The sequence below is a fragment of the Amphiura filiformis genome, chromosome 14, assembly GCF_039555335.1.
Source record: "Amphiura filiformis chromosome 14, Afil_fr2py, whole genome shotgun sequence".
NCBI lineage: Eukaryota > Metazoa > Echinodermata > Ophiuroidea > Amphilepidida > Amphiuridae > Amphiura > Amphiura filiformis.
In genome coordinates this window covers 27,915,106-27,931,202 of record NC_092641.1, presented here as the reverse complement: position 1 = coordinate 27,931,202, position 16,097 = coordinate 27,915,106, and the positions used below count along the sequence as shown (strand labels likewise).

Genomic DNA, 16,097 nt, shown 5'->3' with positions numbered 1-16,097 from the left:
TATAATGATGTTGAATCTCTCTCTTGTACAAAAAATGGAACTATTATAGTTCTTATCATGAAAATCCTCTTCAAAATTGATATTCTGTTAAAATTGGGAAAGTGGACTCACTGGGAAATCTGTCTGAATTATTCTTCTGTTATATCTCTTGCCGTGAATTATCAAATTGCATGTATATTATCTGGTTCTGTATTTACATCACTCTTTAACATATGTTTATCATGCAAACACTTCATGCAAAAAATGTAGTAAGGCAACAAAAAAAAACCCTGTTCTGCATTTTGGGAGAATGTTTTTGTACTTTTTGCTCAAATCATGTGAAATCAGCCGTTTTGGGGCCACAATTTTATTGATTTTTGGAAAATTACTTTCAAAATATGTTTGCAACTAATCATCAATTTTTTGCAAAATTGTCAAGCTTGATATTTTAAAGTCATTTTACCTTCCAGAAAAAAATAATTATAAAACAAATAAAATCCCGACCGACCCTATTTGAAAAGTCAATCTGCCAGTAAAACAGGGTTTGTTTTTTCGTCGCCTTATCATTTATCAAAAAGTTTGCATTGGTACATAATGAAATTGGTATCTTTGATCATAGGTCTCAATCTTCTAGAAAATCATGGAAAAATTCTTATTGTTGGTTTATTTTCATAAAATATTTTTACAATACCTTTTTTTTTCACTTCCCAGAAACTTTTACTGAACCCTGGGGGTGAACCATATTTTATTGTTAACATAAATTGAATTTTATCATGTAAATGTTATCAGTTTACAGGACTAGATACCATGGTATGCACAGGAATGGGCTATTACACTTCACATCCATACACCCCCTGTGGAAGACATTGACCTTATTACTCTTCCACACAAGGAGTGTAAATTTCAAATGCGTAATTTGAATGGGTTGTTCCATTTGAAATCTACACCCCCTGTGTGAGAGGTTAAGGTCATGTCTTCTATACAGGGTGTATGAATTTCAACTGGAATAAACCAATGCCTCTTGATACAACATTCTTTGTTTAGTTGCTATCATCGAGTATTGGGAGCGATTACTTAATAGGGTGCAACTCCACTAGTCTCATTACAAGACTGCTCTACACCAACCATAAACCCTAACCCTAAATCTTGTAAACAAAGACTGAACTCAAGTCTAGCAAGTTTGATAATTGTACCGAGTATTTTAAGACTTGAATGGCACCATAACCATTGAAAATAATTTAAAGTTTTGATTAAAAGTTTTTTTGTTACTTTTATTGTGTTGTAAATGCCCTAGTAAATAAATGGATCTTTGTGGGCTATTTGGATCGTCAAGAATAGAATATTGCTTATCGAGTTCACAAAATTAATGGTATCCCGTGGAAACTGCTTCATGGCATTTGAAGCTATGCTTTACCTTACCCCTTACTCTCTTTTATGATGGAAACTATTAGTTTTCTTGGTGCATGCAATCCTTACACATAGTTGATCCACAATGAATCCTGTTAGTTTTAGAGTAACGTCACTGGGTGGGAAAACTCTCATGTACTTTTTGCCCTTGAACATGGATGAAGCAAACCATTCAAAATGAAGTCTACACCTATAAGGCTTTATCCATTTTCAAGGGCCAAATGTAAATATGAGGTGTTTCCTGCATGTACTTTTGGCCCTTGAACATGGATGAAGCAACCTCTTCAATATAAAGTCTACACCTACAAGGCTTTATCCATGTTCAAGGGCCAAAAGTACATTATGAGGTTTTTCCCGCTCAGTGTAGGTAGGTTACCCTATTCTGACAAGATTTATTTTGTTAGTTTTCAGTTTGCAATGTTATTAGGTAACAGCAAATGAACCCTAGGGTATGTGTAATATTTCTGTTAGTACTATCCTATTTTCCTATGTGCACATGCATGTCATGCAATATTATTATCAGTCCATGGCTATCCACAACAACCCCTGTTAGGTTTAGTGTTATCATATTCTGACAGTTTTGTTATGATAGTTTTTCAGTTTGCATGATATCATGCATGTCAATATTGTTATCAATAGCTTATCGACAGTGACTGAACTTATAGCACTATTAGTTCAAAGTATGTTACCAAATAGTAAATATTATTCAGATAGTTTCTTTTTGATACATGTATACACATGCTGCAATTTTAGAATCAGTAACTTTTCCAAGATGATCCCTGCTAGTTTAGAGTATATTATTATATTAGGACAGTTATATTTTTGTATGCATTTTATTTCACTTTGCATGGTATAATTATGCTATACTTTGTGTGATATAATTATCAGTAGCATAGCCAGATTGATTCCTGTTAGTAATAGGGTTTTGCTGCATTTTGACAAGTTTATTCCAACCTCATTTTATTCCAAATGGTTATTTGTTCCAATATCGCCATTTGCTCCTCAAAGTTTTTCTACTACATTGGAACAATGAATAGAGACAAAGCTTAGATAATCAGAGTTGAAATTGATTGTTTTTGCATTCTTTTATACAAATCAAAAATTTGGGTTGATGTTACGTATTTCAATGACCATTTCATGCTAAGACTTGGCACTTTCTTAAATTACATGACCAATTCCTGCACATTGTCTGCTACGTCCAGTTGTAGCTAACATAGATGTCACTGCAAGGACTTGGTCATATGCGGAAGAAGGTAGTTCCCTTTGTCTCTGTTGAGTCAGCTCCGACAGCAAGCAGCCGACGATGTGCGGGAATTATAGTCAGTCAGTTTGAGAAAGTGCCAAATCTTCGCACGAAACTGTCATTGAGCCGTAATGTAACATCAACCCAAATTTTAGATTTAAATAACTGTTTACTGACAATACTGATGAACTAATTTGCAGAGTTCAAAATGTTGGGAACAAAAAAGTGTTGGAATATAACCTGTTTGACCCTACAAGTAGATAAAGTGATGAGTCATGGTATTATATTATGCATGGCTGTACATGATAACAACATGTGTTACTTTGTTTTAGGCAACCACCAACCATTCTTTGCATCTTATTTTGGTCCTCACTGGGAATTTGCCATACTTATTGTGACCTAAAAAAAAAAAAAAAACTAAATAAACTTTTTCTCTGCAAAACCAAACTTTAACTTTTCTTAAAGAGTAAATATTCACCACAGTTAAATTATGTACATACTTTGATAATTCTTCAATTATATAGTCCCAATCTTTTGGTGTACGTATAACTTGTATACATGGTGGTTTCGCAAAACCCTTCCAATATCTTCTAAATCTCATTCTTCTCTTGCTCCAATCCAAATCTGTTAAAGGGAATTGATGACTAAAATCTAAAGACACTTGCTTTTCAGAAAACCTTATTGCGTGGTTGGTAAATAACATCATTATTTTATTTGCAGGTTTCTGTTGCACTAAAGCAATAAGCACACATGGATTATGAATTGATGAATGTATTTGTTGCTCTATTCTGTATTAACAAAGTTCTGGTGGATACATTTTGCATTTGTTTTAATTAAATTCGAACTGCTTCATTATATGGGCTTATTACTAGTTATATCCAATCATACAAAATGATTTGTGTGGAATAACATTTACAAATTGAAACAAATGTGCATGTCTTCATGATAAACGAATGCATTGGGCTATTCCAGTGGAAATCCACACACCCCTATGGAAGACATTGCCTTAATCTACATGTACCACGTACCACACGGGGAATGTCAAATGGGTGGAAATATATACCCCCCTGTGTGTGAGATTTATAAGATTATGTCTTTCATAGGGGTGTATGAATTTCAACCGGAACAGCCCATTTGTGCATGGATGCAAGTAAGCCAAACATTTGTATTTGTCTCACAAACTTTTATTTATATTAGACGGCATGCATTATAGAATGGAGATCGTGGAAATTATATACTGCACACAACAGATCCATACACTTAAAATCAAAACCAATATCTAATAGGCACTAAACCTAAATTAAAAAAATAAAATAATGAATTTTATTCTGCATATTTTGATACCTCATTCAGCACAATGGGACTTTATTCCCCCAAGTTATACCAATTTGAATGGAAAAGGAGAGCATTTCAAAACTGACAAATTTGAGATATTTGAAATTTCATCCTTAAAATTCCTATTGGCTCTTGTAACAGCTCATTATAGCGTGACAGATCAACACTTGCTGCGCTCATAATTAGCAGGTTTTGAGGGAAAAGTCACTTTTGAAATGCCCTCCATTTTCCAAATGAACAAGTTTTTCAACCCCGAAAAAGCATGATGCAAGATACTTGCATGGTTTAACTTGCATGGTTGCTAATATTCCACTTCTTGTTTTTGGCATGTGTACACTTTATTTCTTCAGTAGCCCCTTGGCCCCGACTTCGACTGGAAAGACTAATAACAACACATTTTGTACCACATCCCTCTTAATTTGGAAATCCCCATTCAGATGAAATAATTGTTAGAAACCAATCTGAGAGTTCAAAAAGTATAAATCCACAAAAAGCTTTGAGGTACATATACATACACACAGATAAATGTGACCTACTACATGTACCACAAACTGAGTGTAAAGTCGCAAGTTGGTAGTTTTGAGGCACCCTGGCTACTGCATTGGTATTCTTTGTTTCACAACACATGCACCTGTTCAAGCCAGTGGTATGTCTGTATGTCCATCATAGGGCGCAATGGGGCATTCACAAAAGACATACTACTTGCTTGTACAGGTGTGCTTGAAACGAAGAACATCGACTCAGTCGGCCAGGATGTCTCAAAACTACCAACTTGTGACTTTATGCTCATTTGGTGGTAGCAGGTCACAAATACCCATTACTTTGATCAGGGTGTGGGATATGGTTAGTAATAAGCCTATATTTCTTCATTACACCTTATTTCTGATTTGATTTTTTGTTTACCATCTTCATTGATCACCCTATCCTCATGTTTTTCTTTCCACCATTATACAGAAGTGAACCAGGTGACACGCAAGGAATAGATCCCTTTGAGGTGCAACTGAAATCAATGGACGATGACTATAACTCATGGCGTTAACAACACTTATTTTTTATACTCATCACAACTCCTGCCTGTTGTTATTAATACCTTGATATGCTGATTGATGACACTCATGAATCATGTGACATAACATGTGATGAATCATGTGATCAAACATTTTATGCTCACAGTTTGACTCCGTATTTTCAGCCCTCTTAAAAAGGAAGACTGAAATTGGATGTCAAAACTGCTCAATATCTGGTCAGATTGTGCAATTGAATCCCACCGACTGATTGAGGTCTTGTGACAAAATTAACAGTAACAGGGCGTCTGTGTCAAATCATTGGGTGCACTTTGTAAAATGGTCTTAACTTGTGAAATGTTCTGTGATTGTACACAAAGTGGTATGAGCTAACACCCATGATGCACAAAATACACAGCACAGTGCAGCATGGTATTCTCACATGATATGTGAATAATACTGTTGAGGTTTGTACCACAAAGTCTGTGCTTAGGTGGAAAAAGGTGTTGGATATGTAACCATATATTGAAACAATAACAATCTGAGCATATATAGCCATTATTCAGCGAAAAAAAATCACTACCAGATAATGCTGAAACAAGGCATATATATTCATGAAGACTTTCATCACATAAAACCAATTTGTGTATAAAGACTTACTTCTCATCCCGTTGCCTTCGTGCTTTTTGTTGTTCCATGATACAGCGACGTGGAGGAAGTCCGTGGCATCGATGAGTTTGAAGTGAAACTAAAAGCACTTGATGATGATGATCACTGGGGATCGCAGTGCTGAGACCTAGCTAGCTAGATAGAGGGCGTGTTTTAGCCCTGTTTTTGCGTTAATTGTATTAAATCGTCAACTCGTACGCATTCAAGTCAAGAAGAGGAAGGTTAATTCAGCCGTGGATATTTCAAGAATGGTGCTGCACAGGCAACATATGCAGTCATAGTACTTTCCGGAGGGAAGCTGCAGATCTTTTATGAATTGTAAAGATAATGTGAACTTGAACCACATTCATAAGCATTACGATGAACAATGCAGGTGTCAAAATGTATTTTGAGTGTGGAAATGTATTGCATAAATGTGGAGTACTTACAGAAGTGGATCAATGATAAAGTGGACCACCACAGCTGGGCACAACATTTGCGATTATTTTATGATGCATGTCACATACATAACCTGTCTTCCACAGTCTGATGTATCGGGAAGTGGGTTTTGTATGCTCATGGAAAGAGAATGTTATAATGATACATTTTTACAAGGTGACGTCATGTAGTCAATATGAGATCTCTTGAAGTTTTCCTCCATTATGGCTCCCAAATCTCCACATACAAATATTGTGATAAGGTGATGAAAAATCCACTATGTTCTACGGACAGACAGACCTTTTCAAGTAGTGTTGGATGGTTTTTTAAATCAAATTACTCTAAAAATCACCAAACTATGCAAATATATTGCACTTTTTATTGCATTTGCCCCCTTCACTCACATTTTTTTCCAGCCAAAATAAATCAACTACGAAATAAGTCTAGATCGGTTGGGCACATAGAACTTGGTGATGTTTTTTTGTCGCCTTGTGGTACTTTTTTATTTGTTTGCTTTGTTGGCATATTTTCAAACTCTTTTAACAACGACTTTAAAATGAGACTTGGGAGGCATGATAATGGAAAGTTTGAAATGGGTGATTTAATCTTCTTGGGTCTGATATCATACGTCACTGCATGGTCTCCTGAAAAAAATGTTTATTTTCATGCCTGTGTGATGTTTTGCACTTCATTGTGAAATCAGACCCATTTTGATGGTTGCATGCAATAAGGTCATAGGTCATTTGATAGGCCTAAAAAGTTTGTAAAGCTTCAAAGTCAAGTCGGTCCATCGGTTATTATAATTATTATACATTTTTGCCACATATAATTAAAAAGTGCAAGTTCATCTCAGAAATCAAGTGGTAAACTGACTTGTGCGGTGCATATTAGAAACAGGCTAAATATTTTGCAAATTTCATCCCAAATATATGAAAATAATAATAATTAAATAAAACCTGACCCTATTTGTTCAGATATTTGTGGTCAGTCTGAAAAAGGCATTGCAAACTTTTTTATAGGCCTTATTATGTGCATAATGACCTTGTTGCATTCAATGAGCAATTTGTAATCCCAGGAAAGTAGTTTTTTGCATCTATTTGATGTTGCAGCTGTAGTTTGATATGTTTAGATTAAAACCGTTAGTGATTATTTCGAGCCATTTCAGCGTAAACCAATAAACTTGTCACAACATAATGGCGGTAGTTGCAACAACAAGTAGATCTCATCTGGACAGAAAGAAGTTTCTTTCCGGATAATTTTTGACTTTTATATGTGTGCAATTCAAAACAGCTGAGATTCACATACTAGCATGGTAATTGGTATGGTGCACACGGGCTGTGAATAGCCTGGGTGCTGAGACGCTGCGTATTCTGGTCTTCATCAGAGCATGAAGATGTAATATTGTTTGTGTTTGTATAGTTTTACCTGAACATCTCAATGAATTGTGATTTGTTGTTATGTACAATTTGAGATTAAGAATTATGGTTTTATGTATGGATTTTTGACAGTAAATTGACTTGAAAAACTCTTCAGTGCTATTCATTGTACTCTTTCATAAGCATGGTGGCACGTCAAGTTAATCTATGAAGTGATGGAACAAGTCTTACACAGAAGGTTCTCTCTTTTTATGGAACAGTCTACATCTTATATAACAGACATGTTCACTATTTGATGGGAATTCATACTATCAAATCCATTTTTGGTGACATACCTTGTTACAGTTTCATGCTGCTACAGTGTATGCAGCACTTCATCAAAATGGATTTGATAGTATGAATTCCCATCAAATAATATTTATGAACAATCCAGATGAACCTAATACAACATGAACATGTTCAGTCACTGAAAAATAGTTCCAAAATGTACGGTTCATGCTTTTTTAATATATTTTGTTGTTATCAATGTCTGTTTACAAGCACTAGAGAGTTCAGAAGTGTCTTAAGTGAGAATTAACATAATTATGGGGAGGGACATGTTTATCTCATGGAATATGATATACTCAGTACATTTACCAAAGTGCCAAAGAAAAGATAAGAAAGTGTAAGGGAAGGTTGAGATATTCATGAGACAAAGAATTCAGTTGCAAACATGTGATACACAATGGCTGCCTTGTGTTGAAGATATTTCAGTCTTTTATCATGATCACAAGCTTTCAATACCATACTCACACTAATTAATTAGTGCCCTTGATTAGCAAATTACAATGTATTTCATTGCATAAAAATGTAATCAAAGACAGAATTGAAGACTAGTTTGCATCTAAAAGTCATCTGTCGATCAAACTCGGGCACGGATGGTTGCATTTCTGAACACGGCGGTAAAACATTGTGCCTTGTGGTTAATTTTGCACCTTCAAATATTCAAACTGTCTGAAAAGTTAGGTCTTTATAGCAGGAAACTTTCTTTCCTGAAGTAATCATGTCAGCAATGCCGAGAAAAGTTGCTTTTTGCCTTGTAAAAGTGCCATAATATTTCACCATTTTCTGTGATTCCTTTTCTTTGATCGTCATCAGATGAATCATCCTTCTTTTTATGTGCTACTAAACAAAGAAGTGTCGTTGGGGGTTTGAATGACAGTGACGTCTGAAGCAAACTAGTCTTTTTAATTTTGTCTTTGATTATATAGTGGTAAGTGATATTATTTATACATAAGGCAGCTGTTTGGTTTATCACATTTTGCATCTGTACTCTTGAGATGATATCAAGCTGTGTAATATTTAGAAGCAAGAATTTGAAGATGGTCCCATAATGGATAAGATTGAACCTTCACCTTAAGTAAAAATTACAAATTTTGTATGCTGGTTCAGGTACTTGGCCTTATTAAAACAGGCAGTGCCTTTTTTGTCGAAAAATCAGGGCTATCACTAAATTAATATTTGGCTATTCTACTTTAAATCCATATATCCCATATGGAAGACATGACCTTGATCTCCCCATACACAAGGGGTGTAGAATTCAAATAGTGAAATTCTCACTCCCTGTGTGGGAGATTAAGGGCATGGCTTCCACACGGGGTGTATGGATTTCAACTGGAATAGCACATAGTATTACGTTATGTTTTCTATAACCTGCTGCTTTTGTAGTATGTTCCCAAGTCATGCCTTGAATATTCATTTTAAGGAATAAAGATGAAAAACATATTTGCCTTATGGAAAAAAAGTAAGCAAAATTGCTCATTCAAATGTTATGCATATCTAATTCTCGATCATGAGACCCATCTTAGATACCCATAGATATTTGTGTCGAGCGTACTACACAAAGACCATTATGCTTGCAGCTCAAACAAAGCTTTTTAGAATTGACCAATCATGGTTTTTGAATTGGGTCTTCACTAGGAGGTTCGGTCATGTAGGTCGTGCAATGGTGTTATTCTACGAACAGTATGCTGACGCAGAAGGTACACCCTCTCGTGATCGAGAATTAGATATTTTGCCTTTAGTGATACATCAACTAGAGTTTTGCACACAAATTCATCCATTGCATAACTCTTAGTGATAAACTTACCTATTTTGAGAATAATTTAAACTTGGGCTTCAACACTTGTTTATTTTGCGGTCTTGTCATCAGCCGATGTTCTTAGCTCTGACCAACCTGATCAGGTGACATCACCTATTGTGATGTCACAAAAGTCTAATTTTAAATTATTCTCATTTTATTACCACTACACATGAGGACTGCAATTCTATACAAAATATTTTGTATAGTCATGATTAGTTTTAAAGGTCAGAAGGTGTCATATTTAAAACAAGTGTACATATCAGTAAATACTTGGCCTTTTTTCACTCATTTTAGGCTGTTACTGTATATATGCAACAATTGTGAATTCATAAAATATCCATTTTAGAGCAAAACCATCACAAAAGTGGAAAAAATTAATATGTAATTGTTGAAATGTGTTGATAAATTAGTAGTTTCTGGTTTTATGACTGGTCAAACCAGTGCTTTGAAGAACTAACAACTTTAATCCGACTGTTTCTGATTTGATGAAATCAAATTAATTATAAGATGATTGGTATGCATCATTGAAATATTTTGCCCCGATTATTATTGTGATTTTTGTATCATAAACAAGCCAGTTCTATGATAGATAGAAATATACATAGTGTATATAGTTTTGGACTCATTTAAATGGGACGAAAAGAAAACTAATTATAGCTCTTATACTGTCTTTTGTAAGATTTTTTCTAGAAAGAATCCAAGCTGTTGATAAAATATCGGTGAATGAAAACACCAAATATGGTTGGTCCGAGTTTACAAATTACCAGAACCAAGAAGTCAATTTTGTATAATTTGTTTCGCCTGAAGTTTGGTAGTGACGTCAGTGCCTTTAAGCTGTAGCGCGTGCCGCAAGCATATCAACAAAATGCCCTTGTATGTGTTGCATACGTTATGCGGCAGAAGGATAATGCGCGCATCTATGTCACTACTACGCTCGAGGTGAAACCAGAGGCGTACCGACCATGTGGTGGTCTCAAAACACCGGGACAAAATTGACCAAAAGTTTGAACATGTGTCTCTTTTGTCCCGGTTTTAGGCCACAATTGTCCTAACTTGGATCCATTTTAGCACTAAAATTGCTAATTATAGCGGTAAAATCATTTTGGTAGCGGGGGTTAGCAAGACAATTGGGAGAAGTTGTCCCCCATGGCTTGGTAGCCGCAGTACGCCCCTGGGTGATACATGGTATAGTGTCATATTTGCCATGAAATGGTTTTGGGGTAACATTAGGTAATAATAAGCACCAATTGTATTTGAAATGAATGAGCATCAGACATCTTTGAAATGTCTATAATCATACCATTCTATGTGATCTGTAACTACATTTCCCTAAAATAATGTGTCTTTTTTTTTTTTTTTCTTTAAAAATTAATTATGCATATATTTTATGATTAATTTGTATCATGAATTAGAGACGGGAAATATTTTGTGATAACTATTTGTAATTTGATGAATTTGATCATTGAGATTTTGTCAATGTTTTTGATATTTGTTATCGTTTCTTGTTTTATAGGTGTTGAGCTTTAGAATATTGTACATACTTTTTTCCCCAAAGTTTCAAAGTTGTTATTAATTCACTTTACTAAACATTTTCCCCATAAACAATTGCAACCCAGTCTAATTATGTAAATTATAAAGTATGCAATGAGTACCCCTGAAAATGTCCTAATTACTCTGAACGTGTTATTCTGTAGGCCAATCTACATGGGATAATCTAATTATGTAAATTATCAAGTATGCAATGAGTACCCCTGAAAATGTCCTAATTACTCTGAACGTGTTGTTCTGTAGGCCAATCTATATGAGGTGATGAATCCGGGTTAATCCGTATTAAATTTGGGCTGTTCCTGTTGAAATCCATGCTCCCCATGAAAGTCATGACCCTAATCTCCCACCCAGGGGGTGTAGATTTCAAATGGAGTCACTCATTCAGGGAACCCCATTTGAATTTCACTCCCTGTGTGGAAGATTAGGGTTATGTCTTCCGTATGGGGTGTATGGATTTAAACTAGATTGGTTTTATTCCAAAATCAATGTGGATTTTTTTGTTTGCCCCAATACGATGTTAATTTTATGAAGGACCAAATTGATGAAAAGAAGCGTTCCAAGTATGTTAATTGATTTCACATGGCATGATAATTATCAGTGTCTTTCGTTTGAAAATAAATATGTACCGTAGTTAAAGATATGTTTTATGTTTATAAGGTAGGGCCTATACATATTTGGTTGAACAATTGGGGAGCATTGATCAGAAGGGTTCTAGTAAAAAAATAAGTCTATTCCAGTTGAAATCCATACACCCCTATGGAAGACATCTTTTATAATCTTCCACACAGGGAGTGTGAATTTCAAATGGGGGTAACCTGAATGTGTGCCTCCATTTGAAATCTACACCTCCTGTCTTCCATAGGGGATATATGGATTTTAGCTGGAGTAGCCCGATATTATTTAGAGCTATGAGTCTAGATAGCATGTAAGCATTCTCTACACCTAATATGAAAATGATATCAGTGTTTATATAGACGAATCAAATGAGCCAAGTCATGGTCAGGATTTGGTCAGCCATATTTGGTTACCCGCATGCACCAAACAGGTGTTGTGAGTGCCCAATTGGGTGGATTAAACCCGCTTAAAATTCGATGTTAGATTATTTTGTGGTGTAAACTGTCATCCTTTTGTCTATGTGTAACACGGGTGATAGAATGCAGTTTATAATACCCTTCAAGGCTGCATCATCTCACATTTTAGGTGAGATACTAGGGTACCCGTCGTGGCTAATGGCTGCCATTGAGGAGTAGGAATGTGTGAAATTGGATTAGTCTATACGGTAACTGAAGCATGAAAGATACTATACAGGGTGTACCAAAATGATTAGTATTCATCCATGCAACAGTTTTGATGGAAGTGTTACTTGCTATTCAAAGCAAGGTTGACAATTGTTTGAAAAGAATTTTGATAACACTACCGAAAGATCCATCGTTGCTGTAAACTTTGGGTTGGTTCAAGTCTGTACCGAGTGATACCAGAATGTCTGAAAAAGTTGTAGCATGCGTACAGGTACTAATCATTTTGAGAAACCCTGTACACATAGGGTATATCAACACTGATGTCATGATGGTGAAAACTAAGTAGAAATTTGTTTGTATATGTAGGTTGCATGACCAGTACTGCCAGTACATATTGCTTGAGAAAATGGGGGTAATTACATTAAGGGATGGCGTCAAAACTCAAATGCCAGTCGACAGCCTGCACCCTAGCATAGCGGTTGGGCCTGGTTTTTGTTGTTTGGAACAATAGAACATGGTTAAACTGCCAGTTGGTTCTAGGGCATGGCAGTTGGGATTTGAAGCCTTCCCTATAACATCCAACCCTTAGCTTCCAGGCGCTGTCTTTTGGGAAGATTAAGGTGGAGAAATCCGTCTTGGTTAATTTAGAGCAGCTTTCCTCATGTAAAGAACTTCCAAGTAAGCTTAAAAAAAAATTCAGTAATTATATATTCTGAACTCATCACAAAAGACGGTGCTTGGTTACATAATCCCGCTATAGATATACTTATTTATTGCTTTCAGAGTTTGTGGCTATGTGCTTAATGATATTTATGACGTTTTGGCTTTAATTATTGATTATGTTTGAAATGTTACATAAAATTTGCTTTGAATTGTAGCCATTATTTAATATAACCACCATGTAAAGTACTGTGTATGCAGAATGATATTATTTTTTTCTCTCGGCGTCAAGGCAACCATTTTGTGCATGTATATGTGCGGTGGCATCTTTAAACGCCTGCGATTTGATGTGCACCCAATTCAATGAAATGCACCCTGCCATTACTGACTCGTCGAGAGTTAAAAATCTTTTGTGTGAGCCCTGTTGTGTGTGCTGTTTGAAACATATCCAAATTATTTTAACCCCAAGACCTTCGGTTATGCGGAATTAATGCCCTTTTAAAATTTGCCTGTGTGTGTACAAAGTCGCAAATCTCAGGACGTCAAGTTGTGCAAAATTAAAACTTAATGATAAACCCCTTCCCCTGATAATCAATCCCCTTCCCCGCATGCAACCTGCTACTTATTTATTGCTTACTAAATTAACACCAGTTTCGCTAATTTGCAGAGTATACAATGCCACATGCACAAAGCATAGTACAACATGTAACCAGTGTCATGATTATTTATTATTTTTAAAGTTAGTACACAGTGAATTTTTTCTGTTAACAAATATTCACTGTGTAGAGCAATAATTATTTTATGTTCTCTGTTTATGCACATTTGATTAAATGTGTTTCTGTTGATTGTAGCAAGTAATATGCAAAGTTTGCCTATAATTTACTCCTAATTGGGCTATTCCAGTCAAAACTCATATACCCTCTGTAAGACATGACCTTAATCGCCCACACAGGGAGTGTAGAATTCAAACGGAGTTGCCCATTCAGGTAGCCACATTTGAAATTAGGGATGAAATCAAAACTCGACTGCTGGTTCCATTGTTTAGAACAATAGAAACTGGCTCCAACCGGACGGAACTGGCGGTTGACCACTGGTCAAGTTTTGATTTCATCCCTTAACACTCTGTGTGTGGGAGATTAAGGTCATGTCTTCCATAGGGGTACATGATACAGTGGAATAGCCCATTTCTAAGTCCCTCCAAGGGCTTTTATTATGTTTATGTTGCTGTATATAGCAAAATTGTGTTTTATTTGTGATGTTTAATTGTAAACTTCCAGTGGAAGTTATGATTTTAGATTTAGCTAAACAATTGTGAGTCTTGGTTATAATTTTGGGTCCCACAATGGGGCATTGTTAAGAAAGGTGGACTAGTTCGAGTCCTGTACTTCATTGGGTTTAAATTGCACCAAGAAGTGTTTTTGTTTACAGGGGAGAGGGGATTTGCTAGGTTCCCATGCTAGTGCAGGACTGAGGTGGGACTAACAGGAAAATAATCAAGAGCAACCTGTATAGGAATACAATCACAACTTCCCAGGAAGAGGACCAGTTTCCTTCATACAAGCCATGCAGAGTTAGGCTAAAGTAAAGTGAATTGAGGGATTATACATTATATGGATATGGATGGAATAAAGCTTATAATCCCTAAATGAAGATTTCACACTGGGCTATAGTTTTGGCGATTTCTTCCATGGAATACCCAAATAGGTCATAAATCTTGAGAAACAGAAATTTTATTTAGGGATTATGTATAGATCATCATGAATGAGTATTTGTTAAGAGTTCTGTTATAAGGTTTTTGTTTTGGTATTTGGGTCCCAATCATAATATTTTAGTCCTGTACATACAGGTCACTTGTGCCGCACCTGCACCAGCATGGAAACCTACCCAAGCCCCAAGAACCCTTCTTAAGGATTCAAAGTCAGTGGTTTGCTTTAGTGCTTACACTGACAATGGTTCATGATTTTATTGTCATTTTTGTGCTTTTGTTTAAACAGCTTTAGTATGCAATTTCCTTCTATCATATCATACTGTCTGTCTGTTCCCATACGATTTGTTTTAATCAAGAACACTATAAGGTGCTCTTGACCTATACTTTGATCAGCTCGTAATCGGCAGGCCTTATAACATCGCGGTTTAATATCAATATATTTTATTAGGAGAATTGTCTCGTGACATCTCGACAGAATTATTACAAAGTATTATTTGAAGTCCTATACTTCGTCTACTTTCTTCAACACGCAAAATATCGACCAGGCGATCAATAATGTACTTCTTAACATGGGTCTACTTTTCGGCGTAGTGATAAAAGCCTAATAATTCCCGCCGATTACGAGCTGATCAAAGTATAAACGTTAGCGATGCTTCATAAATTCTGTTAATCAAATGAAATATGATGGTTACCTGAATAGAATTCACACCCTTTTTTGGTTTTTAATAAAAATTGTTCGGAATTTAATTTTTTATGGTACATGTGATAGAACTTGTGTACAGGTTTACATGGCCATTAATTGACAGGGTTTGTAAGTTGTTTTTGTTAATTGACAAACAGTGAAATATTTTATATAGTTTTTATATTAACACGATCAGGGTGGGGGTTCATGATGAAATGAAAATCTTTGAAATGCAATAAAATAAAAAGTTTTTGCATTTGATTAAAAACAAGTGTTTCTGTGTCATTTATCTTATTGATGTACTGTGTATTTTTTATATAAAATGAGCTGGTGGAAATAATTTTCCCTGGCCGGAGGCCCGGACCAACTTGGCCTTATCCATTTTCAATCAAAAGTCTTAGTACTTCCCATATTGGTTCTCTGCAGGATCAGGATGTGGTATTTTATATTTGGACTCGCAAATATTATACAACTCATGCAGTGCATTACATGATTGAGAACCACTAATGCCACAAAAAGGACCAAGTTTAATGTCCCGAAGAATAAATTCACAAGAGCAAATATGAAAATCATGGTTTTACTGAAGAAACCAACCCACGACCCTCAATGCTTGGCCTCGCAATGTGGCATGAATGCAAAGGATGGATTTAGGATTAGTTTGGCTGTAAGCATTTGGGAATTGGTACAACCCATCCTCCATTTTTAGTAC

At 35.6% G+C, this 16,097-nt stretch overlaps 1 protein-coding gene and 1 long non-coding RNA gene across 11 annotated transcripts in view; both read left to right on the top strand.

The window, feature by feature from the left end:
* LOC140169891 (neural cell adhesion molecule 2-like) overlaps positions 1–7,757 on the top strand; it is a 100,129-nt gene extending 92,372 nt beyond the window's left edge. For 6 of the 10 annotated variants that reach the window (XM_072193206.1, XM_072193209.1, XM_072193208.1 and 3 more), the window contains one exon: positions 5,674–7,757. In XM_072193206.1, coding sequence (XP_072049307.1) covers positions 5,674–5,714 — 41 coding nt within the window. In that variant the 3' untranslated portion in view covers positions 5,715–7,757. Of the gene's footprint in view, positions 1–4,918 lie in introns of all 10 variants that reach the window. The other 4 variants (XM_072193210.1, XM_072193205.1, XM_072193203.1 and 1 more) reach the window with 1 other exon arrangement.
* Positions 7,758–7,791: 34 nt separating this feature from the next.
* Positions 7,792–15,659, top strand: LOC140169889 (uncharacterized). The gene is made up of 2 exons (XR_011861427.1): positions 7,792–7,921; positions 8,023–15,659. It is a non-coding gene; the product is annotated as an uncharacterized lncRNA (long non-coding RNA).
* The last annotated feature ends 438 nt before the right edge of the window (positions 15,660–16,097 follow it).